Source organism: Didymosphaeria variabile, assembly GCF_027946475.1.
Source record: "Didymosphaeria variabile strain IMI 356815 chromosome Unknown scaffold_6, whole genome shotgun sequence".
In the NCBI taxonomy this organism is placed as follows: Eukaryota; Fungi; Ascomycota; class Dothideomycetes; order Pleosporales; family Didymosphaeriaceae; genus Didymosphaeria; species Didymosphaeria variabile.
Genome location: NW_026611625.1, coordinates 1724249 through 1748678, shown reverse-complemented (window position 1 = coordinate 1748678; position 24430 = coordinate 1724249). Strand labels below are relative to the sequence as shown.

Sequence of the window (24430 nt, the reverse complement as noted above, 5' to 3'; positions counted from 1 at the left end):
AAATCATTTCACACAATGTGAAACATGTATGGCAGTCGCGGCTCGCCCTGGTATCTAAAGTCCCACCCTAGATGTCACCGCACTGCGGGTTCGTAAGAAAAGAAATAGCTCGGAGTCCATGGATGTGCGCTAGGCACGTGCGTCTCGCGCATGAACAGGATCCCAATCGCGCGACCGGCCATGTGTCGAACATTCGTCACGACCGCGGCTCATCCCTAAAAACATGCAACACCAGGAGAGACTCCTTGAGTTCGCCGAAGAAAAGGGGATGGTAAAGAACAGCAGGAGTGCTGATGCAAACGCCGGTGCGCCATGCTATGAATAAACCACAGAAAGTAGATGGCGCCAGGCACAAACATAGGAAATCTTCGTGAGAAACTCACGCATCCACCAACTGTACCCTCTGACTCCTCCGATTCTTCAATTCCACAAGCGTAGGTGTAAGTGGCTTGTTACCGCCCAGGAACTTCCCCGGCGGTGCTAGCCCATCAGGACTCCTGATCGGAGTCTTGACACCCTCACTTGCTGGACTCAGTACTGCACCGGGCGATCTTGTAGTTCTCGACACCGAAACCGATCGTGCTACGCCGATGGTCGCTTGCACGCCTGTTCCGGAACGCTCGACCCCTGATCGCGGGCTCGTCGAGGCGAGGACGGTGTGCGATCTTGTGCGGCTGAGTACTGGGCTGCGGGTCTTTGCCGAGGTAGGCGTAGGTTCTTGCGGTGCTGGTGATGCGGCGCTTGTAGGGTGAGACCGGAGTGCGGATGCTTTGGTGACGGTGGAGGGTTGGCGTTGGATGATTTCCCAGACAGGTTCTTCGTCTTGGACATGCGGTCGCCAGGGCTTGGGCGGAGCATTGGGTGTGGCGACGATAGTGATTTCCTCGGAGTCTGAATACTCAAAGCTGCGGTCGGAGGCGGCACTTGAGGTACGTGAGAGTGAAGGGGTATCAGGATAGTCCATCTCTTGTGGAGCCTTCTTGGTAGATTGGAAAGGGAAGTTGAGCTGGGATGGTGAGGTGGCTGGTGCGGTTTTCGAGCGTTGTAAAGGCCGTGGTCGATTTGTGATGATGTGCGGTGATGGTGCTCTGCTGGTGTTTGCGGATGGGAAGAGAGACAGGTGACCGGAAGGCGACTTGGACGGTAGGCTGGGTGATGTTGCTCGCCGATGCATTCCGCCTCGAGGCTGATCTTCCTTGCCCTGAATCGTTTAGCAACACTCGCGGGCAACGATTTGGGCATACTACATACCTTTACAGACAATCCGTTTAACGGTTTGACCTTGTCCGCAGCACCTTGGCGTCTTTGCAAAAGCGATGACGAAGCATTCGTAGTCTGTGGCTGGAGCAAGCCGCTGAACATGACGCTATATCGTTCCATATGCACGGTAGGGATCTCTACATCGAGCAGTGGCTTACTACCAGGCAGCGGAGGCGAAGTGGCGGAGACAGTCAACGAAGGAAGCGCAGCAGGATTATGGGTGGGCATCTGAGGTCTCGGACTGAGCGCAAAGCGTGAGAGTGGTGACTTCACTTTGCCCGAACTTTGCGAACCGACCGTCAAAGCCCTCGGTCTTGTGTCTGTTGCTGGTTGTGCGTGTCCCTTTTGCTTATTGCGGGATGGTCTGATGTCCGATTTGAAGATGTGCGTTGGTGACGGGTTTGCGGCATCCTCTTGCGCAAGTGATCGTGAGTCCAAGGAGTCGCTGTCCTGATAGCTGTCTACGCGTGCAGAGTTGGCTGCCTTTGCTAGTTGGTAGAATGTGTCTTTGTTCTGGCGAGGTGGCGGAGTTGTCTTCTTGAAGATTGACTTCCATCGGCTGATCTTAGGCTTTGGTGCTTCACCCTGGGTTTCGCTGACTTGAGGAAAGTATTCCGGAGACTGGTTGTTGGAGGAAATCTGGGTGACGGTACCATGGGTCTGCGTGACAAAGTCTGTTGAAGGTGCGTGCCAGTGTTGAGGCGGCATAGTGGGACTCCCAAGCGCGATGCCGATAATGCCCTCCTCTTCCGAAAGCTGCGCAGTGCAAAGGGTTGTAGTCGACTTGGTAGGCGATACGAACGAGACACCAAGGCGAGGGTCGTCGACAGGTTGGACAGGTAATACTTTTTTATGGAACAGCGTTGAGCGATCACCTGGTCCGCCAGAAGTGCTCGGCCGTTGCAACATGTCGGGCTCGGGAGTTTCAACTCTGATCTCTGCTCGTGTGACAGGCGCAGCTGCCTTTAATCTGTCGCCTTGGACAGTTGCAAGAGTGGGCTGTGGCGCTGTGTTGTCTGCGTCCCGTTGGTGCGTTTCCTTGTGCCCGCCTTTGAGCATTCGGAATGACCTCGACCTTCCCAGCATCCTGGCCATGGCGGTTTCAAAATGGGTGTTAGTCGGTGTCAGCACCTAGTTCGGCAGAGGGTGAAGGAGCGACAGAAGTGGAGCGGGGGACGGGCGACGTGAACGGAATGGACGGCTCTCCCAGAGAAGCACGACGGTGGGCAAACAGAAAGCAGAACAGAGGGTGGTGACGGAGGAAGAGCACAAGCACGAGGGAAATTGCCAGCCACGACAGCGGCGACGGGAAACGAGCGTGCGGCCTATCGCGAGGCCGTCCATGCCTAGAGGTTGTGCTAAGCCGCGTGCGTCGCGGCTGCTGGGCGTCAGGAACAGATTGCACAGGTGAGGGTGTGCGGGATGGGGGAGTAAGATGAGCAGGCGTCGCCGCGCAGGACGGATTGGCTGTGCCATGGATGGGCCGCCCTTGCCTCCGACATGGGTGGGCATGTTGACATGTAACAGACAAGGCGGTTGTTCTTGCAGCGACGGTGCCGCACGGGCCCGAGTTTCATGCTCCCGTGCGCAATTTCGCAGGCGTCTACTTCAACGACAGACGGCTCTTCCGAAATGAACAATCAGTCACCAAGATTACGTACGGGAGCGCGCGGTGGGAGTAGCCGTACGCTGCCACTAGAGGTCAACCCACCGCATCGGAAGATTGCTGCAACATGCTGCGCCGTGCACCATGCGGCTAAAATCCCCACAGATCGAACCTCTACCCACACATCATCGGAGCCGCCTAGAGCTTCATGCGGCTGAATCGAAACCTCTCCCGCTTGTTTTCGTCTGCACGTAGACTACAGCCGCAACACCTGTCGAGCTTACTTCCCGGCCAACGACTTCCCCGGCCGCCACCCCTCATACCTAGCGGCTTCCTCCGCAAGCGTCCGCGGTGTATGCTCAGCCAGTGCCCTTTCGAAGTGACTCATGCGCACCTCAGCAGGACCGTCGGGATCCCGCTGCAGAAGATCCGTCTTCGCGAGCTCCACGACCTCTGCGCACAAGCCCTTGATATCCGCACCAGTGCTACCTTCGATTTTCGAAGCCAATATGTCCAGATCGACGTCTTCAGCAAGCGGCCACTTCCTAGTATGAATTTCGAGGATCTGTCTTCGTGCTTCCTTCGTGGGAAGCCCGATGTGGATGTGCACGTCAAACCTCCCCACACGGATGAGAGCCGAGTCGAGCATGTCGGGCCTGTTCGTAGCCCCAATGATGAACACGTCCTTGAGTGCTTCGATCCCGTCCATCTCGTTCAACAGCGTAGTCACCACATTGAGGCCACTATCTTGGCTCTTGTCGCGCGATTTGCCAATCGAGTCGATTTCGTCGAAGAAGATGATGCAAGGCTTTGCGGCGCGCGCTCGACGGAAGACGTCTCGGATCGCTCGCTCCGACTCTCCGACGTACATCTTGATGAGCTCGGAGCCTTTGACAGCCAGGAAGTTTTGGTTGGATTCTGTGGCGACGGCTTGGGCGATCAGCGTCTTCGCGCAACCAGGCGGTCCGTATAGTAGCACGCCTTTGCGTGACTGTGGGGCGCCGAATTTGCTGTCGAGTTGTGGAAACTGTTGCAAGATCAATCAGACTACCCTAAAAGGATGCGGACGTTAGGAGGACCTACCTTGTATGGGCGCACAACGATGGATTCAAGAAGAGATCGAACATGGTCGACTCCAGCGATGTCATGCCAGTTGACCTTGGGTACCTCAATAATGCTGTCCTTAAGTACCGACGGTTTGATCTGGCCAATGACGGCGTCGAAATCCTCCTGTCTCACAAAATCTGTACTTGCGAGCGCTTCGATTATCGTACCCTTTGCGTCATCGCCCAGAGAATCAAATATTCGACGGTCGACACGTCTTCTTGCGTACCGAACAAGGTCTTTGATATCGCGGCCTACGAACCCGTGGCATTGTTCAGCCAGATGTGCTAGGTCAATAGTAGAGCGCTCAAGTTTCGGGCCGAGAATCTGCCGCAGGATATCTTCCCTCTGATTGACGTTCGGAGGGAAAACTTCGAGCTCAATCTGGAAACCTTCTGAGGATTTTAGGCGGGCATCGATGTCGTATATCCTGCGAGCGGCAGCGGCCACTACGACTTTAGTGTTTTCTAGCCTTTTAAGCTCTTTTTGGAGTCGATTTACCAGACTTTCCGCCGTCTTTACGAAGTTGTCTAGGTCATCGATTAGGATCAAAGAGGGTTGATGTTTCAGGGCAGCATCAAAGACGTCTTCGGAGAGAGCTGCTGCTTGCTCCTTTCGATTTGCAGCAAGCCACTCATCGTCTAGTCTGTAAACCTTACGCCAGGGTGCCTCCGATAACCGCTCGAGTAAGAGGGTTTTCCCGCAGCCTTCAGGTCCATGCAAAAGAAACGATGTGGGGCCTCGCAGATCATCATCTGACCTCGGGAAAGAGAGGGACGCGAGTTCCCAATTGATGTTGTTGATGTGATCAGAAAATCCGCCGATGCCCGCGCCATCAAGACGTAGGATTGTACTGGAAGCAACTGTGGGAATAGTGTTGAGCGTTGGCTCGTTTGAAAAGATCAATTCAGAATCTTGAGGATGGAAAACCAGGGGCTGCTGTTCGTCTGAGTTGGTGTCCACGCTCGTGACTGTCATGCGTAGTTTGGAACCCGGGAATACTGATTTAGGCTTCTTCTCTACGTCGAATGTGCATCCAGGCATTGCAATATCCAGTTCCGCTTGAAAGCGTCAGTGCAGGTACGAGATAGATGACAAGGAGTATGCCTACCTAACGCAGCTTTGGTCCAGAAATTGAGCTCATCGCTCGTAGCATACTTCTTCAATGCGTCCGAAGATTGTGAAAACTTAACCTCGACCGACGTCGCAAAATTTGGAGGTTCCTGGACTTTCTCGATGAAGATGGCATCCGTCAGAGCCAGATCATACTTCTCGCGCAACAGATCGGACACTTTGGCGATGGGCTTGTTTCCAGGGTTGGTCTGTTGAGCCAGCCAAGCTAAAGCGAAGCCATGGAATCCTTTGGCAGTGCTCAGGCGGATGCGATCTCCAGCAGCAAGACCTAGATTTTTGAGTTCCTTTGCTGAGAGATGGACACGGAAGGTGGCCTGGTCTAAACTGCTGCTCCCGGAGGTGCGTTCCAGTGGGCGCAGCGTGAATGAACTCGCAGCTGTCATGGCTGGTTCTTTGCGGTAACGTGGAGATGACGGAATGAGACAGGTAACATGAGTCTGAGGTGGGCAGCTCTGTGTACACTTGAGTCTTCTCGCGCGGACAACGCTTTTCCCAAAGTGCACTTCTGCCCGGAGGACCTATTTCGTCAAGGATGTTTAGTGACTTGGGGACTACCTAGCTCGAAATTAAAAGCCTGGTTTGCGTCCAGGAATTTTAAAGCGAGACTCGGCTGCAGCCCGATCTCTGCTTATCACCGCGTGACTATTGTAGCTACCACCGCGTTCATTCCTTGTGTGAATCCTGGGGGAAGATCAATGGTGGTGTTGATATTTCATGTTGATGTTCGGCCGGGAATTTTTGGCGATGGTCGATGACTAAGCCGGGTGAAGCTTCCAAAAGTTTTCTACGCGCATTGGCCGATATGGCACAGCGAGCAATGTGACCAGGCACCCCAATTGATGCCGCCGCCGCGCTTACCACGACCTCTGCGGCCATGGCACCCCCCGAGGACCTCTGCCCGCGCACGTTGGGTGTCGAACAGCCCCCGCGACGAGAAAACGATTCAACGCGATGACGGCGCGCCGGGCGGAGGAGAGCTTGAGCAGCCCGCAACCGAAGGTGCGTCCACGCCCCTTGCACCGCGATCTCAGTGAGAGAACCCATCTAATCCAAAGCAGCGAATACAGGTGTAAAGAAATCACTTGCTTCTTCACAAGATGCGTCGGCTGCTCGGTGGTTGGGAGGTCTCACCTCGCGCATCTCTACGTTCTTCGTGAAGTCCTCGCCTCCACCCTCGAAGTCGCCTATACCAAATGATGTGCCTCCCGAGGACCGGCCGCCCATCCATGTACCGTCCGAACATTACGTACCGCCGTCGACCTCGCCGCATGAGCCTCCGTGTGGGACCACCTGTCTTGTCTGCCACGAGACTTTTACAACCCCAGCGAAGCTACGCATGCACATATGTGAGCAAAATCATATAGAGTCTTGGCCAGCAGCATTTCGAAGTCGCGAGGAAGTCACAGAGAGACAAGAAAGGCTGCTACGAAATAAGCAGTTCAGGACAGAGCTAGGTTCAGAGGATTGGGAATCTGGAGAGTTCATGGTCCATCTTAGAGACGGAAAACGGGTCTGTGAAGCTTGCCAGACGCCGTTGCCTACGAAGGAATCGCTCAGCCAGCACTGGTTATCCAATGACGCGTGCCGGAAGAACGACCCTGCTGTGCTTGACCTGTTTGCATGCTGGAAGTGCTGCCAGACTTTCGACTCCATCGCCCAAGCTCGCCAGCATGTCCAATCTTTTCCCAGATGCTTGACGCACATTAGAGCACGAGATAGTCGGATGTCGCTCAACAAACGTGTGGCAAAGTTACTTCCGGCCGCTGAAGACCGGTATCGCCGATCGATTGGGGCTTTACTCAGCGTTTCCAAAGAACTCGAGGCCGTCTCTAATCCTGCCGCTCCAAGGCTAGTCCATAGCATCTACGAGTATCTGCGTCCAATATATAGCCAAGCACATGCAGCAAGAGAGCGACGCTTGCTCTCGATGTTTGGCTATGCTCCCCAAGCCTTTAAGGCTGTCCAACAACCAGCTACTCAACAAGCGGAGCAACACATGAAGCCAAGCGCTTCTACCGGACCTACCCTGGGCCCAAAGAAGGTGACACGGCGCCAGCCTCACTCAACAGAGGAGTCACGTGCAGCGCCGACACTGGGACCCCGTGCTCAAGGTACTGAAGTTGTTGGATCTTCGTCGAGATCGCATGGATCACACAAGAGGTCAAAATCTGGCTCAGAATGGAAAAGAAAGGGGAGTGACCCAGAGATAAACTTCACGTACTACTACGATGGTCTGAATCCACATCTTAAGGTTCGCAAACATGGAGCAGACAAAATTAAGACCTCGGAGGTCAAGGCTCAAAGAGATGATATTCTGAATGGGCAGACCGTTCCAACGTTCGAAGATTCTCTCCGCGTTAGCCTCGACTCCTTCCAGACCGATAGTCCAACCTCTGAAATCGCTCCGTCTCCAAGCTCAACGGCTGTAACAAAGGAGCCCGCATTTAAGGAAGAAAGACCTACTGTATCATTCACGGAACCCGATGCGGATAAGGCGGACTTGAGACTTCAGCTCCAGTATCTCATTGAACAGGTCAGACTTCTTAATGAAAAAATTGGGGCTCCAGCAATCTCGGACAAAGAGGCGGCGCAAGCAACCAGCTCGAACACGACACCAGCTACCAATTGCAGTACGACGCAAGCTCCAGATTCCCCGAAGGCGGAAATTGCAAAGCCAGTGGAGCCTCCTGAGGCTATTGCGCTGCAGCAACCCAATGACACCGAAGCCTCTTTAGCATTGTCAGAAGATTCTGCGGATGTTCCAGTGCAGCCTTCTGCGATTATAGCATCGTTAGCATCAACCGACCAAAGTCTGAAATCTGCACCAGTGAGGCGATATGAAACAAAGTCCCAGGCGAAACTTCAGAATGAAAGAACAAAAGCGGTACTTGGTAACAACGGAGCCGCACAAGAAGCTGTCTCTTCGGCCCCATCCGAAGCATTATCATATCTCGATAAGGCAGCGGAAACGAGCACCGATGGACAAAGATTGGTTCGCCAGATCCACACACATGCAGGGTTAATGAAATATTTAGGCCATTCCAACATGAACAGTCGTCCTACTCCGCCTGCGGATACACCGATAGTTCAGACCTCTTCTTCATTGCCTCCGACACAAGCCCCGTTGGAAGCTGGTGAGAGGAGCGAACAGTCTCTTCTAGATGAACTTTTCCCGGAAGCAAGCAACTACATTCAGCCTCATTACAGCGAACGTAATCCGTACCCGAAGCTCAATCTTCCTAGATCAGCACCTATAGTTCGGCGCTATGCACCAAAGGAAAAACTAAGCAATCGCGAGAAATATATTCAAGCATTTCAGAGATCAGCGGAGAACATGACGACATTGCAGCTTTTACACTGCAGCACTGAGCTGACGGAAGCCGATTTTCGAAATCTTGTGCCCAAAGGACGACACATTGAAGGTTGGGCCCGCGACGATGATTTTCGTCAAGTCATCCCGGGACGAGATCCACTAAGCTTAGAACGATTGCCTTTCTATTATTTGATCTTTAAGAATCCCGAGGCTGCCCTTAGGTACCAAAGCAATGCCGTTCGCCTGCACAAGCTGAGCAAGCTTCACGGACCCGATAGTTCCCTGTCCGCAATTCCCCCTCCCCCAGGCCTTCTCGAGAATGGCGAAGACATTAATGCTGCACTCTCGTCATACCTTCTCACCCCTACAAGCCAAAACCTCCAACTCAACATGGTCATGCAGCCATACAACCCCGCGCTCGCCCGCCTCATCGAGGAAGGCGGATATGCGCCCATCGTCCGGTCGACAAACCCCGCCGGCACACAGGTACACAAAGTCCTGTTCTACATCGAAGGCTACGAGCCCTCGCCCTACGACCTCTACCAGATCTTCATGCAGGATGCCAGCTCCCGCGGCTTTGTCTGGCCTTTCCTCCACGAGCACCTGTCCATCCACCGCCTCCGCGACATCGTGGACCTCAAGACGCGTTTCTTGCCCGTCTCTGCTAACAACCCGCGTGCTTCTTCCAAGGCGAAGCGCAAGCTCATCGAAATGAAGGACTACGATCCGTATGCGTCGTTCCTTTCTACAAAGGAGGGCAGCGAGAGCGACGACGCAGAAGGTCAGGACGCCAAGATCATCAATCAGATCATCATGAATAGGGTGTATAACCGGTGGATTGTCGAGTTTAGCGAGGAAGCGGGGGCGAGGCGGTTCGCGAGGTTGTGGCATAGGAAGGTGTTGCCGATGCAGGATAGTGTGTTGCACAGGACGTGGAGGGATGTGGAGGAGGTGCGGATGTGTAATGCGGAGTATTTGTGGTAAGTTCAAGTGTATACATATGTGTGTAGTGTATAAATGCGTAGGAGGGTGGAGGTCGTAGATATCTTTTTCGTTTGTGTGTGCAATTGTACGATCTATCATTATCGAACTCATTCTGTTCGTCGTTTCAAACATGACATTTGGTTTCAGGTTCGCTTGTCTGGTGGCGTACAGACCAACAGCGTCCTACCATGACTTGGAAGCTTATGTGCCAATGAATTATATTCCTGTTAGTGAAACTTGTATGGACTTGATACATTTTACAGATAGATCTGCAGGGACAAACGTGAAATTGACTGTAATTGCGAGATCATGCTCAGTTCTTGAGGGGTTGGAGTCGGCAACGCTCGATCTGTTATTCTCTGGTGTCACGATGAGGCCCGTATATAATCTTGATCTGAGGGCAACTCGGGCTATGATTCGTGTTCAAAGATCGAGCCTAATACTATATCGCCTACAATCACGTTGACGCAACAGCCCCAGACCCATCGATAATAGTAACCTAGCTCAGCATCCAATCTTCGTGTAACCCCACCGCCCCCGCATGTTTTTAGCTGACCAACTTAGCCAACATTTGCAACAGTACTCTTATCTCGTACACGCCGTACTCCCCTTTCGATTGCACTTCACTTCCCTGTCCTTCAATTTCAACCCATTGCTTTTCAACTCAGTTCTTCGACTCCATCCACATCATTTCCGCCAGCGACACACGATCTAGATAGGTTGAAGTCCCGCTTGTTCCGTCTTCTCACAGAACAAATGTTCTGTGATAACTAGTAGTACTAGTTTGCGCGCCAGTCTCGCTTCTCGCTCGACCCAGCCTGTATGCGTGGCTGCAGAAGGCGCGGATCTCCTTTCCCACCCTTCCCTTTCATAAACATTCTGTATCTGGTAGTTGGACTACAAGTCCAGTTCCTGATGAAAGTAGATGTTCCCCATTTGCTAACTTACAAAAGACGGACCAGGCGGCGGACGTCGGGCAAAGGCTCGTGTCTCAATACGGGTAGCACATCTTTATTCCTTGCTCTTTCTGTTTTCGTTTTCTTGCTCTCAGGGTTAGAGATTCCGACTTTACGTTTCTTTTCATGCCCAGAGCCGGGCGCTGGCTGCTTCGAGGCTAGCATTGCTGTGACGACTGACGAGATGGCCGTGACAGAACAAATAGAGGTTCAGGATGTTCTTCGTTCTAATTGGCACGGTGATACCTGCGACATAATATAAAGGTAGGCGCTGAGCAGCATCTATGCGTGTTATTGGAGGACTGGTAGTGGACAAAGTTGATCAGAAGAGTGACGGAGGATACGGGACAGGCGGAGCACTTACGTACGTCGAGGGCGCAGGTGCCCTATTGTCGAAGGGAGTTCGTAGCTGCTGCGTTGTTGACGTACTATCACGATTGCGTACAGAAGCTTCGACTATGGGGAATGAGCCACCGTCTGCCAAGTATACGTAGTGGGTATCACTCTTCATGGACAAATTATCGATGCAAACAAATCCAAAGAAGTGGTTCAGAACCTGATTCATTACTAAAGCTATACTACGTGAAGTTTTTATACACAACGCTGTCTACCAAGCATCTACGAAGGTGGATATCGCTATTTCTCCCTAGTCGGAACGCCGGCCGCGATACAAACATGAAACAACTCAAACAAGCTGTCTAAGCAGCCGCAGACTTGGGTTCTTCCTTCTCCTCATACTTTTCCCAGTTGGCAAGAATGTTACCAATCTTGGGCGAGTTAGTCAGCTTGTACACATCCTCGAAGTACTCCTTCGTGAGTGCGAACGGCTTCGCGGTGACATTAGGAATGTACTTGCCGACCAGCTTCGAGGGGTCGATCGATGTTTTGTGGATCTTCTTGAGCAGGAAGTTCCGGAAGGGCTTGACACCAGATCGCAGGAAGGTGCTGTGGAAGGGCACATCGATACCCTTCAACGGGATTGTAGCAAAACCGCGCTGGAGGTCGAGCGGCTTGGGCTTGGCTTCTGTCTGTTTGGCACACTCCTGGATGATCTCCACAAGGTGCGCCTTGACATCCTCGATGGACATGCTTTGCATGAGCGCCTGAATGTCAATCTTTTGGGCCTTGAGGTAGTTGGTGACGTTGGTAAGACAGTCCAAAGCCCGAAGGTCACCAGCGCAGACGTACTGCATGTTCGCGATGTTGTAGTTGACAATTTCCAAAAGCCATCCGGTCTGCTCTGAGATGTTTTCAACCACGTACTGCAGTGCCTGTTCGTTGAACGTCTTCGAGATCCTGCTCGGGTTGACAGCGCACATGGAGTAGTTGGATCGTCCCGTCTCGTCACGCTCGACAGCGACCTGCATCGTTAGACCGCGGTAGAACACAACCGAGACCAAGCTCTCGATAGGCATGACCTCAGCGAGGGCTGCAAGAGCCGAGTATTCTCCAAGCGAATGTCCAGCGAAGGTACTGTCACGCTGCACCAGGCCCTTGGAACGCATGTCCTCGAACGACGCCTTCTCCATGAGGGTAAGGGCGGGCTGGGTAAATTGAGTGGCGGACAGAAGGCCAGTTGGGGATCGGTAAGTGTACGAAGTCGTGTTTTCGTCAATCTCTTTGAAGATCTTCTCCGACTTGACACTGCCATCGGAGCCGACAGTCTCGAATGTCATGGACATGTAGTTTTGACGAATGGCTTTACCGACGGGACCACCAAAGTGGATAGTCAGCTCCTTCGGGTTGTTCTTGACAATATTGGTGATGGCGAAGCCTGCAGGGAGTTAGTAGAGCCATGATGATACAGCGAAGCAGAGACTCACCATAGTTGTCCATGAAATGTTTGTCGGCACGGTCCCAGACCTCCTTAGCCACAGGGCTGCTGGCATAAAGCTCCATACCCATGCCTTGCTCTTGCGAACCTTGACCAGTGAAGACGTATGAAGTTGTGGGTTGCTCGACCTCAGCCTCGCCCAAAAGGACCTTGTCTTCCGTCTCCTTGTTGCTCACTTCGATCTTGATGATCTTGCGTCCAGATACCATGCCAGTGTGTTGAAGTTTGACGTCCAAGATGTCATCGGGCAACACCATGCCTACGAGGCTCACATGATAGCTCCTAACACGACCAATATGGTTCTCAGCGGCCCAAGTCTCGACCAAGCTACGAACAGCGGCACTGGAGTACATGCCGTGGGTGATTGTGCCAGGGAGGTTGGCATAGCTCGAGAAGACGCGAGACACGTGGATGGGGTTGTAGTCGCCGGAAACACGTGCGTAAGTCTCATTAGAAGCGGGAGCCTTTAGTGTTAGAGGAGTCTTGCCGTTCAGCGGGATCGCGTTCTCAAAGTTGACGGGCTGGTCGATAGCAGATCCATTGCGCTCCAAGTAATCAAGCACAGGGTTGCCGTAGGATGTGCCAGAAGAGTAATCGACGGAAGCGATCTGGATGATCTCCTTGGTGGGAAGCTCAAGCAAGACCTCGCCAACAGTTTGAACTTCTGAGAATGCGGTCTTGTTCTTGTACCGAATGAAGCTTTCCAATTTGAATGTCAAGGTCTTGTTCAGCAGTTCGACGTCCGGCTCATCCATGTTGAACCATTCCTTGGAGCGCAAGATAGCAACATCCTTGCTGGTAGCCAAATGGAGCTGCATAGGAACCTCAGTCTTCCTCTGGAAGGTGTTCTCGAAGTCATCATACGCGCCGCGGTAGAGGAATTGAGAAGTGACTTCCATGACAGGCTTGCCATCACGAGTGATGGTGCCGCAAACCTCGACCATCTTGCCAGAATCTTGGTTGAGCACCGCATTGATCTGAGCAGTAGTATCGAGGACATCGCCCTTCTTCAGTGGCTCTGCGCCAGGAAGCATGCGGAAGCCATTGGACAGATGGACAAGCTTGAGGAGGTCGCCATCGATAGCCCGCGGGAAGATTGGCTTTGTAATAGCCTTCCAGCCCACCACGATGGCGAAGTCCATAGGAGCGAAGATCTCCTTGTTGGGACGCTCAACGAAAGCCTCGCCAGTGTTGCCTACAGCATGCACGAAGTCATTGATGGCCTCGCTTGTAACGGTTGCGCGGCCACCGTCGAACTTGGAGGTCACGGATGTCTCGAAGGGGCAAGCTTCGTCACCGAACCAAATCTTGTAGTAAAACTCCTTGATTCGGTCGTTGCGTGCATCCATGACCTCGTGTATAGGAGCATACCCGTACTCTGGACGGTAGTGGAACTTTAGTGGCAGCGCGGCTGGCTGCTTGAGGGCAGTGCGCTCCTCAAACATGTTCAAGACAATTTCATCCTTGACCAAGCTTACTTCGACCGTCTTGACATGTTTACCACCGGTGGAGGGCTCCTTAACAGTGATAACGGTCTTGGCGGGCTCCTTCGGGTTGGCAATTTCAACGATCATGCCAGGCGTGGGAGCAAAGATCCTGCTAACTGGATTGGTCTGAAATCGCTGACCCTGAACGAAAATGTCGGCAGCGAAGAACGCATGCCTCCACGAATAAGCAGCACCAGCAAGAAGATGCAGCCAAGGTTTGACCTCCGGGAGGATAGAGTTCGGCGCAGTTGAAAGTCGGTATACGATTTTGTTTTCGAGTTGGGAAACCGTCAGTCCGTCAACCTCGACACCTTCGATACTTTCGACCGGCTTACTGCCAAAATATTCAATGACAGGAACCTTTGATTGATCTCCGCCGTAGACGTCGCGAAGGAGGTATTGAATATGACCATTGTGGACTCCATCTAGTATATCCTTTACGGGTTCATCGACTTTAGTGGAGTATTTTGCAGCCATTGGACCCTGCAGGATACAAGTCCTGCCGACGTCCTGGTCAACTACGGCATCCAAATCCTCGGACTGCCATAACGAATCCTTCTTGAAGAAGAACTCAAAGGTGTCATCAAGAACGGGCACGAAAGGCACAGGCTTCTGTCCGCGACGCTGGCAGAGCAAGAGGAAGTGTTGTACATCTTGGGCATTGATGAGCTGCTCAGAAGCTTCGGGGTAAACCTTGAAGACCTTCTCGATCGTCTGGTATGGCGTATTAAGCTCTTCGTAGGTCTGGATGAGCGATTCACTGTTGGATTTGCTGAAGCGTTCCTCGACACGACGGATGAAGTCGCCCGTTAATCTCTTCAAGCTCTGGTCAATCCAGCGGTCTTGATGCTTGACGTACATAAGGTCGACCATACGCTGCACTACCTCGGCGTATGTCATGTCCTCAAGGTCGACAGATTCGCCGTTCTTGTTCTGACCGAACCATACCTTCTGGAAGTCGTTGTTCAGTTTGGTGATGATGTGCTCACGCATCTTTTTCAGTTCCGGAATGCGCTTGGCCTTGTCCAGGCTGAAGATCTTTTGGTCCATCTCGTGCCAGAATAGTACACCGCGGGTGGCCAGCTTGTGAATTGGCTCACCCATTTCGGACCGAACAGTGATGACTCCGCCAGCAGGTCCCTTGTACGTCTTCTCCCAGTCGCCATCGTCGAGTCCAGGAGCGTCGACAATGGCCTGCTTGGCTGCCTTGGACGTATGCGCCTCCTTCGCAGTCATCACGCGACTGCCAAACAGACATCCATCAAATGGCATCGGAGGGTAGCCGAACGCAGTGGACCAGGTACCAGTGAGGTAAGGATAGGTGTCTTCGGCACCACCGAAACCAGATCCAGCAACCAAGATAAGGTTATCGCACTTGCGAATGCGGCCGTACATCTGGAGGATAGGCTGGTGGAAGTCCTCAAAAGAATGGTGACCTCCGCCACGCCCACCAGTCCACTGCATCAAGACAGGGAACCCAGGGTTCGCCTTGGCAATGTTGATCGTCTGCTGGATAGCCTCTGTAGAACCGGGTTTGAAAGCGATGTGTTTGATTCCCAAGGTTTCAATGTACTCGTTGGCGACTTCGATCGACGGCACACCGGCACCGATGGTCAAACCCTCAATCGGAACACCGTCAGCGCGCAGCTTACCTAGAAGAGGGATCTGCCACGCCATGGCACGGGGATTGACATAGATCAAGTTAATTGTGATGCCACGTCCGGGAGTAATTGCCTTCTCGACCTTGTCGATCGCAGCAGTCATTGTCTTTTCGTTGTAGTAGCCACCACCTGCAAGCTCGATCTCGTAACCAGCGTTCATTGTGGCGGCAACAAAATCCCATGGGACTGTGCAAGGCGTCATACCAGCGACCATAACCGGAGGAAGTCCAAGCATGCGACTCATCTTGGTGTCAACGTAGGTCTGCCCAGTGGATGTCTTCACTAAACGAGGGCCATGCTCCTTGACCCAATCGACTGCGTACTTGACAGCATGGTCGAAATCGCGGTCAAAAATCTCAGGCTTGTATCCGACCTCGGGGTTTTGCCCATCAATTGCGCCCGCCAAGATAACTCGGACGCCAGTTCCGTCCTTGTTGCGGTTGGTCAAAACACCCAGACCGGAAATGCCTCCAGGTCCGAAATCAAGAATGTGCGTAGCCTTGGGGAATACTGTAGCCTTCTCCCACTCAACAGAGTCGTTCGTGATCATGCGCACGAGCCTCGGAACGACGTCGTCGTCTGATGACTCGCGGAGATCTTCGCCAGTGTGCGTATCGTACATGGCGATGCCAAGATCACGTGGAGAGATATGGATGTCTTTCAAATCTTCCTCAAGCTGTTTCGCCGCCTCCGCAAGGTAGGGGCTGTGAAAAGGGGCGGTGATAGGAAGGAAGCGGTTGACAAAGCGGACCTTGCGGTCTGTAAATGGAATTCGAGTCTGATCCAGGCCGGTAGGGGCCCTGACTTTTCGTAGGCGCAGGTTAAGACCATACAGCGAGATCGGAGGGCCCGTTACAACAAAGTTGCGGGCGCTGTTGACCAAAGAGATCGCAATGTGCCTCTCAGGTGGCAAATGCTGGTTCGTTGCGTCGATATGGTCCTGAACCGCTTTCCGGGAAAGGTCACGGATTGACAACATGGGGGTTGGTGTACCCTCTCCATTGTCAAGGGAGTCTTGCAGAACAGTAGGTGCAAGTGATGTGCGAGGATAAGCCTGTTGACTGCGAGAACCGATCCAGAAGAGGATTTCGATGGCCCGCTTGGCGGCCTGCTCGAACGTTTCCCAGTTCTTCGACTCAGCAATGGCTGCAGCGGTTACTACACCCTGCGAATGACCAGTAACACCGCTCATGCGGCTTCGGAAATGACCGGGATGGCTTCCAAGAACTCTGCACGTGACCACGTAGTGGGCGAGTTGTGTTAACCCAATCAAGGGCAGACTGACTGGCGCCGAAACCAAGTAGTCCGTATCGGGCTGCGAGTCCCGGTTGTTGAGCCATCGCATCACATCCAAGCCTTTGGAGTACAGCTTCTCGGCGCGCGGGTCGCGGGACAAGGTAAGAAGGTGTTGCGCTTCGGCCGCAATGAAGTCTTCAACGAATGAGGGGTATGCAGTATAGATTTCGCGAAGCTCATCAAAGTACTCCTCGATGTTGCCCTGGCCACCGAGAACAGCGTAGATGAAGGCGTTCTCGTCAGAGGCTTCGCGAAGAAGCGCAGACTCGTGGTACTTGATTGGCCTATCGGCCGCTGCACGAGCAGCATAGTATGATTGCACCGTGACCAGCTTCTTGTCGGTAATGCCTGGCAAGGTCGCAGCAAGCGCATGCACCTCGTTGCCGCGGAGGAAGGCGCGTTCGAACTCCTGGAGGACCAGCTTCAGGACCTCTTCGAAAGTGTCGGGGTCCTCGCCTTCCTCGACCTCCTTCGCGATGAAACCCAGATACCGAGCCACCAATTCTGGTACCGATGAGGGCTCATCGTCTTGTGCGAGTTCGTCTGTGGGCTCGGGCAGGGTTGCCGTGAATACATCCCGCAATTGCTGAGCGTTGTAGTGCAGAGCGACGGGGATGAGGAGCGTGTATTCGAGCGAGCCGTGGGATAGGACGAGCGGGCGCAACGACGCCTGGGTGCGAGGCGTCGAAATGCCGGTCTGCGGGCCAGATCCGAACATTGTGGTGGTAGGTTTCACCGGTGAACCGGGGCGAGTGAAGCCTGTCATGATCAGTACGTTTTATGGCAGAGCGCGCGAGAGGTGCTGGATGTGGGGCACATGGACGCTGCACGCTGCACGCCTCGAGCTTCAATGCTCATGGCGGAGCTCGGAGGGACACGTTGCGCGAGTGGGAAGCTCTTACCGGGTTGCTAGGCAGAAAGATGTGCGAAGGTTTAGATCTGGCAGTCGCGTGAGCTCGACTACCACGACCGTGTATGCCGAATTGGGAAGAGCTTGCGAGAGCGTCGGAAGGGCAACGGCGACCTGGTCCAGAGACGTACTAGGTATACAGAGAAGCAATTGGAAGCCGGCAGAAGCTAATCTCCAGCAATGAGGGGGAATTCGTGCGTACTGCAATCTGACGACTACAGCTCCCTTGGTACGATGGCGGCACGGTACGGCGGAGCGCAGAAGAGACTGCGGGCGCTGCAGACGCACCGGGGTATAAGTAATCAGGGAGAGAGAGCGGTGAGGGCAGGTGAGGGAGGGGGAGGAGGATCAAGCTCGGGAGAAGGACGGGGTGGGTAAATACGACGGCGTGGTTGCTCGTCGACTTTTTTCGAGAGGTCGCTCAGGGTCGGCTTGCGCTAGGCGACCGGGGTGTTGGCTGCGTCTAGAGAATGTGCAGCCATGCATGGGGACGGCCGGCGGCTCCAACGTGCTGCCTGCTGCGCGATTACTGCACGGCGGCTTACTGTTGAGCTGCCGCACCTGCAAGCGTCGGCATGGCCTCGCAAGCCGGCGCCTTTTGGAGCTGCCCACCGGAACCGGATGCTGGTGTGCTGGATGCTGGAGACGCTACCGCGGGGCTCTGGCGAAATTTGCCCCTGTTGAGTGGCCCAACCACGCACGGCCCGCGCGCTCAAAGGGCAGGGGTCGTGATTTTTGAGAGACGCTTGAATTCCTCAACACGCAGCGTGCTATCTCTCTGCTGTCCCCCGAGAGATAAACAGCCAATGCCGGGTCGCTCCTCTTCCTGAACCTCCCGCAACTGTCCATCCCTTCTCGTATTACAGGCCCAACCGTGGGTCGCCCGCTGGAGCTCCAAAGCCTCCCCCCTCCCGCGCAGAGCTCCACCCTCACCGCACCCGCACCGCAATAATACCAGCACGGCCGCACCCCCCGCCGTCTGCCCCTTCCCTCCTTGGACCCTTGAGATACCCGACGCTCTTTTCCTTCCTCTTTAGATACCCAATCGACTGTCACATACTCCCATAAGACGCACTCCCCGCCGCCACGATGCGTCCCGAGGTCGAGCAGGAGCTCTCGCACACGCTGCTCATCGAGCTGCTCGCATACCAGTTCGCCTCGCCCGTGAGGTGGATCGAGACGCAGGATGTCGTCCTCGGCGAGAAGACGACGGAGCGCATCGTCGAAGTCGGCCCAGCGGACACACTGGGCGTCATGGCGAAGCGAACCCTCGCCTCCAAGTACGAAGCACACGACGCCGCCCTCTCGGTGCAACGCCAAATTCTGTGCTACAACAAGGACGCAAAGGACATCTACTACGACGTAGACCCTGTAGAGGAGGAACCAGAGCCTGCCGCGCCCAGTCGAGACGCACCAGCTGCCTCTTCATCAGCACCCGCGGCCGCAGCAGCGCCTGCTGCTGCTCCCCCACCACCTAGCGCGGGACCCGCTGCACAAGTCCCGGATGCCCCCATCACGGCAACCGACATACTGCGCGCGCTCGTTGCTCAGAAGCTGAAGAAGCCTTTGGGCGATGTTCCCCTTAGCAAGGCGATCAAGGATCTCGTCGGAGGTAAGACGGAAAGGAGCCTGTGACCATGATTGGGTGCTAATTCACGTCTAGGCAAATCCACTCTTCAGAATGAGATCCTCGGAGACTTGGGCAAGGAATTTGGCTCAACGCCCGAGAAACCGGAAGACACACCCTTGGACGAGTTAGGTGCCGCGATGCAGGCGACCTTCAATGGTCAGCTTGGCAAGCAGTCCTCCTCGCTCATTGCACGCCTGGTGTCGTCTAAAATGCCCGGTGGTTTCAACATCACATCCGTACGCAAACACCTCGAGACCCGGTGGGGGTTGGCACAAGGACGCCAAGACGGTGTGCTGCTGTTTGCCCTCACAAACGAGCCCGCTGCTCGTCTCGGGTCGGAAAACGACGCCAAGGCGTGGTTGGACGACATTGCGAACAAGTATGCGGCACAGGCTGGCATTAGCCTCTCTGCGCCGACAGCAGGCGGCGATGCCGGCGGCGCGGCAGGAGGCATGATGATGGACCCCGCTGCCATCGACGCCCTCACCAAGGACCAGCGCCAATTGTTCAAGCAGCAGCTCGAACTCTTCGCCCGTTACTTGAAGATGGATCTGCGTGCTGGCGATAAGGCCTTTCTCGACTCCCAGAAGGCTTCTTCTGCTCTTCAAGCGCAATTGGATCTCTGGACTGCGGAACATGGAGACTTTTACGCCTCCGGAATTGAGCCCCAATTCACACCGCTCAAGGCCCGCGTGTACGACTCTTCGTGGAATTGGGCTCGCCAGGATGCTCTCAGCATGTACTACGACATAATTTTTGGTCGGCTCAAGGCAGTTGATCGCGAGATCGTCAGCCGTTGTATCCAGATCATGAACCGCTCGAATCCTTTGCTTCTTGACTTCATGCAATATCACATCGACCACTGCCCGACGGAACGTGGTGAAACATATGAGCTGGCGAAGGAACTTGGTCAGCAGTTGATTGAGAATTGCAAGGATGTTCTGAACGAGGCCCCCATGTTCAAGGACGTGGCGGTTCCTACTGGCCCCCACCTTGAGATCGATGCCAAGGGTAACATGAATTACGCCGAAGTACAACGGCCTAGCGTACGCAAGCTGGAGCATTACGTCAAGGAGATGGCCGAAGGTGGCAAGTTGTCCGAGTATGGCAACCGCACCAAGGTTCAGCACGACCTGCAGCGCATCTACAAGCTCATCAAGCAACAACACAAGCTTTCCAAGTCATCACAGCTACAGATCAAGAGCCTGTACAGCAATGTCATCCGTTCTTTGTCGATGAACGAAGGCCAGATCATCCCCAACGAGAATGGGAAGGTCAACGGCAAAAAGGGTCGCAATGGCCGTGTACATGGGCCCTCCAAGCAGGGTAAGGTCGAGACTGTGCCGTTCCTGCATTTGAAGAGGAAGGACGACCATGGCTGGGAGTACAGCAAGAAGCTCACCGGCGTCTATCTTGACTGTCTCGAGAGCGCTGCTAAAGACGGTGTCACCTTCCAGGGCAAGTACGCCCTGATGACTGGTGCCGGTGCCGGATCCATTGGTGCAGAGGTCCTCCAGGGTTTGATCAGCGGTGGTGCTCACGTCGTTGTCACCACGTCCCGCTTCTCTCGCGAAGTCAACGAGTACTACCAGTCCATGTATACTCGCTATGGTGCTCGTGGCTCTCAGCTCATTGTCGTTCCCTTTAACCAGGGCAGCAAGCAGGACGTCGAAGCCTTGGTTGATTACATCTTCGATGCCAAGAATGGTCTTGGATGGGACCTCGACTACATCGTTCCTTTCGCTGCTATCTCCGAGAACGGACGCGAAATCGACGGTTTGGACTCCAAGTCCGAACTTGCCCACCGCATCATGTTGACCAACCTCCTTCGACTACTCGGTGCTGTCAAGACCCAGAAGGCTGCTCACGGCTACGAGACAAGGCCAGCACAAGTCATCCTCCCTCTTTCGCCAAACCACGGCACCTTTGGCAACGACGGGTTGTACGCGGAGTCCAAGATCGCCTTGGAGACTCTCTTCAGCAGGTGGCACTCCGAGAGCTGGGGTAGCTTCCTTACAATCTGCGGAGCCATCATTGGCTGGACTCGTGGTACCGGACTGATGGCCGGTAACAACATCGTTGCCGAGGGTGTGGAGAAGTATGGTGTCCGCACGTTCAGCCAGCAAGAAATGGCGTTCAACTTGCTCGGTCTTATGGCACCTCCGATCGTGAATCTTTGCCAGATCGAGCCGGTATGGGCCGATCTGAACGGAGGTTTCCAGTACATCCCCAACCTTAAAGATCTCATGACAGATCTCCGCAAGGAGTACATGGAGACCAGTGAGGTCCGCAAGGCCGTCATCAAGGAGAACGCCATCGAAAACAAGATCGTTAATGGCGAGGCTAGTGAAGCACTATACAAGAAAGCCACCATAGAACCGAGAGCCAATCTCAAGTTCGACTTCCCCAAGCTTCCTGATTGGGAGAACGATGTAAAGCCTCTCAATGAAAATCTCAAGGGCATGGTCGATCTCGAGAAAGTGGTTGTCGTCACCGGTTTCGCTGAGATTGGTCCATGGGGTAACTCCAGGACACGATGGGAGATGGAGGCTTACGGCGAGTTCTCCCTCGAGGGATGTGTGGAAATGGCCTGGATGACCGGTCTCATCAAGAACCACAACGGTCCGCTCAAAGGCAAGAGCTACTCTGGCTGGGTGGATGCTAAGACAGGGGAGCCAGTTGATGACAAGGATGTCAAATCTAAGTACGAGAAGCACATCCTGGAGCACGCTGGTATTCGTCTCATTGAGCCTGAGCTCTTCCAAGGCTACGACCCTACCAAGAAGCAGCTTCTTCAGGAGATCCAAGTTGAGGAGGACCTCGATCCGTTCGAGGCTTCTAAGGAGAATGCGGATGAGTTCAAGCGACAGCACGGTGACAAGGTGGAGATCTTCGAGATCCCAGACTCTGGAGAATATACCGTCCGCTTGAAGAAGGGTGCTACTTTGTTAATCCCCAAGGCGCTCCGCTTCGACCGCCTTGTTGCTGGCCAGGTTCCTACAGGCTGGAACGCGAAAATATATGGTATCCCAGACGATATCATCTCGCAAGTGGACCCTGTTACGCTCTATGTGCTTGTGTCCACTGCCGAGTGTCTGCTGTCCAGCGGTATCACCGACCCTTACGAGTTCTACAAGTACGTCCACTTGTCCGAAGTCGGTAACTGTATCGGTTCCGGTATTGGTGGTACGACTGCCCTCCGTGGCATGTACAAGGATCGCTTCCTCGATAAGCCTGTCCAGAAGGACATCTTGCAAGAGTCTTTCATCAACACCATGAGCGCCTGGATCAATATGTTGCTCATGTCGTCAACTGGACCCATCAAGACCCCTGTCGGTGCTTGCGCTACTGCTGTGGAGTCCATCGATATCGGGTACGATACCATTGTCGAAGGCAAAGCTCGTGTCTGCTTCGTTGGTGGTTTCGATGACTTCCAGGAGGAAGGATCCTACGAGTTTGCCAACATGAAGGCTACGAGCAACGCTGAAGACGAATTCGCTCATGGCCGCACACCCAAGGATATGTCCCGTCCCACTACGACTACTAGAAACGGCTTCATGGAGTCTCAGGGCTGCGGTATGCAAGTGATCATGGACGCTCGTCTTGCCATCGATATGGGTGTTCCTATTTACGGTGTTCTCGGCTTCACCGCTACAGCCACTGACAAGATCGGACGTTCAGTTCCCGCTCCAGGCAAGGGTGTGTTGACCACCGCTCGAGAGATCCCGTCCAAGTTCCCTTCACCCCTCTTGGACATCAAGTACAGGAAGAGGCAGATGGATCTCCGCAGGAAGCAGATCAAGCAGTGGCAGGAATCCGAGCTCTTATACCTTCAGGAGGAGGTAGCAGCCATTAAGGATGCAGCTGAGAGCTTTGATGAGTCAGAATACCTGCAGGAGCGTGCTGCTCACATTGAGCGGGAGGCCAAGCGACAAGAGAAGGATGCTCTCAACAGCCTCGGAAACAACTTCTGGAAACAGGATCCCCGCATCGCTCCTCTTCGTGGTGCTCTTGCTACTTGGGGTCTTACCATTGACGACCTCGACGTTGCCTCATTCCACGGTACTTCAACCGTCGCCAACGACAAGAACGAGTCGGATGTCGTTTGCCACCAAATGCGCCACCTCGGCCGTACCAAGGGTAACGCTTTGTTGGGTATCTTTCAGAAATACCTCACCGGTCATCCCAAGGGTGCCGCAGGTGCATGGATGTTCAACGGCTGCTTGCAGGTTCTCAACTCTGGTCTTGTGCCGGGTAACCGCAATGCGGACAACGTCGATAAGATCATGGAGCAATTCGACTACATTGTTTACCCATCCCGGACGATTCAGACGGACGGTATCAAGGCCTTCTCAGTTACCTCTTTCGGTTTCGGTCAGAAGGGTGCTCAAGCCATTGGCATCCACCCCAAGTACCTCTTCGCTACGCTTGACCACACCGAGTTCGCTACCTACAAGCGGAAGGTCGAGGCTCGCCAGAAGACTGCTTACCGTTACTTCCACGACTCCCTCATCAACAACACCATGTTCCGTGCCAAGGACAAGTCGCCTTATGAGGAAGAGAGGATGCAAGAGGTCTTCCTCAACCCTAAGGCGCGTGTCACTGTCGATAAGAAGACTCAGAAGTACACCTACCCAAAGAACCTTGACACAGGTGCACTCAAGAAGGATGCGAGGGCACAGGAGACACAGAAGATGCTTGAGTCGATTACTCGGGCATCCGCCTCGGCAAACACCAAGATCGGTGTCGATGTTGAACGTATAGATGCCATCAACATTGAGAATGACACCTTTCTGGAACGCAACTTCACCGCACAAGAGATGGCATACTGCCACAAGGCAGCCAGCCCACAGTCCAGCTTCGCGGGTAAGTGGTCAGCCAAGGAGGCCGTGTTTAAGTCGCTCGGTGTCAAGGGTCAGGGTGCTGGTGCCGCACTGAAGGACATTGAAATCGTCAACGACGAAAACGGGGCACCGACTGTTCAGGTAAGACTACTCTGGACCTTTGCTTACCATTACATATGCTAATTCCATCCCAGCTCTCCGGTGCCGCGCAACAAGAAGCCAAGCGCGTTGGCATGAAGAAGGTCACCATTAGCATCAGCCACTCGGACGACCAAGCGGTCGCTGTTGCTGTCGCCTCTTTCTAGGAGAACAGACAACTGGCGTGGTATCTGACGAAGCACAAGACGTGCCGCTTTAGACTAGCTTAGATTGCGGAGTCGTTCTTTTGGCGGGGATGTTTGTATCTGCTTC

The 24430-nt window shown here is 54.0% G+C and overlaps 5 protein-coding genes across 5 annotated transcripts; 2 read left to right on the top strand and 3 right to left on the bottom strand.

The window, feature by feature from the left end:
• Window positions 1-379: 379 nt before the first annotated feature.
• On the bottom strand, window positions 380-2355 carry N0V89_008481 (uncharacterized protein; the record flags this gene model as incomplete). Its single annotated transcript, XM_056217236.1, has 2 exons — window positions 380-1201; window positions 1252-2355. 2 exons carry the CDS (start codon window positions 2353-2355, stop codon window positions 380-382), a joined length of 1926 nt encoding a protein of 641 aa, XP_056068792.1.
• A 791-nt stretch (window positions 2356-3146) lies between these two features.
• Window positions 3147-5487, bottom strand: AFG2 (AAA+-type ATPase; the record flags this gene model as incomplete). Its single annotated transcript, XM_056217235.1, has 3 exons — window positions 3147-3893; window positions 3950-5031; window positions 5082-5487. The coding sequence occupies 3 exons, from the start codon at window positions 5485-5487 to the stop codon at window positions 3147-3149; spliced, it is 2235 nt and encodes a 744-aa protein (XP_056068791.1).
• A 1544-nt stretch (window positions 5488-7031) lies between these two features.
• On the top strand, window positions 7032-9401 carry N0V89_008479 (uncharacterized protein; the record flags this gene model as incomplete). The annotated part of the gene is made up of 1 exon (XM_056217234.1): window positions 7032-9401. One exon carries the CDS (start codon window positions 7032-7034, stop codon window positions 9399-9401), a length of 2370 nt encoding a protein of 789 aa, XP_056068790.1.
• Window positions 9402-11055: 1654 nt separating this feature from the next.
• FAS1_2 (beta subunit of fatty acid synthetase) lies at window positions 11056-17401 on the bottom strand (the record flags this gene model as incomplete). Its single annotated transcript, XM_056217233.1, has 2 exons — window positions 11056-12131; window positions 12181-17401. The coding sequence occupies 2 exons, from the start codon at window positions 17399-17401 to the stop codon at window positions 11056-11058; spliced, it is 6297 nt and encodes a 2098-aa protein (XP_056068789.1).
• Window positions 17402-18634: 1233 nt separating this feature from the next.
• Window positions 18635-24324, top strand: FAS1_1 (beta subunit of fatty acid synthetase; the record flags this gene model as incomplete). The annotated part of the gene is made up of 3 exons (XM_056217232.1): window positions 18635-19157; window positions 19209-24160; window positions 24214-24324. 3 exons carry the CDS (start codon window positions 18635-18637, stop codon window positions 24322-24324), a joined length of 5586 nt encoding a protein of 1861 aa, XP_056068788.1.
• Window positions 24325-24430: the final 106 nt, after the last annotated feature.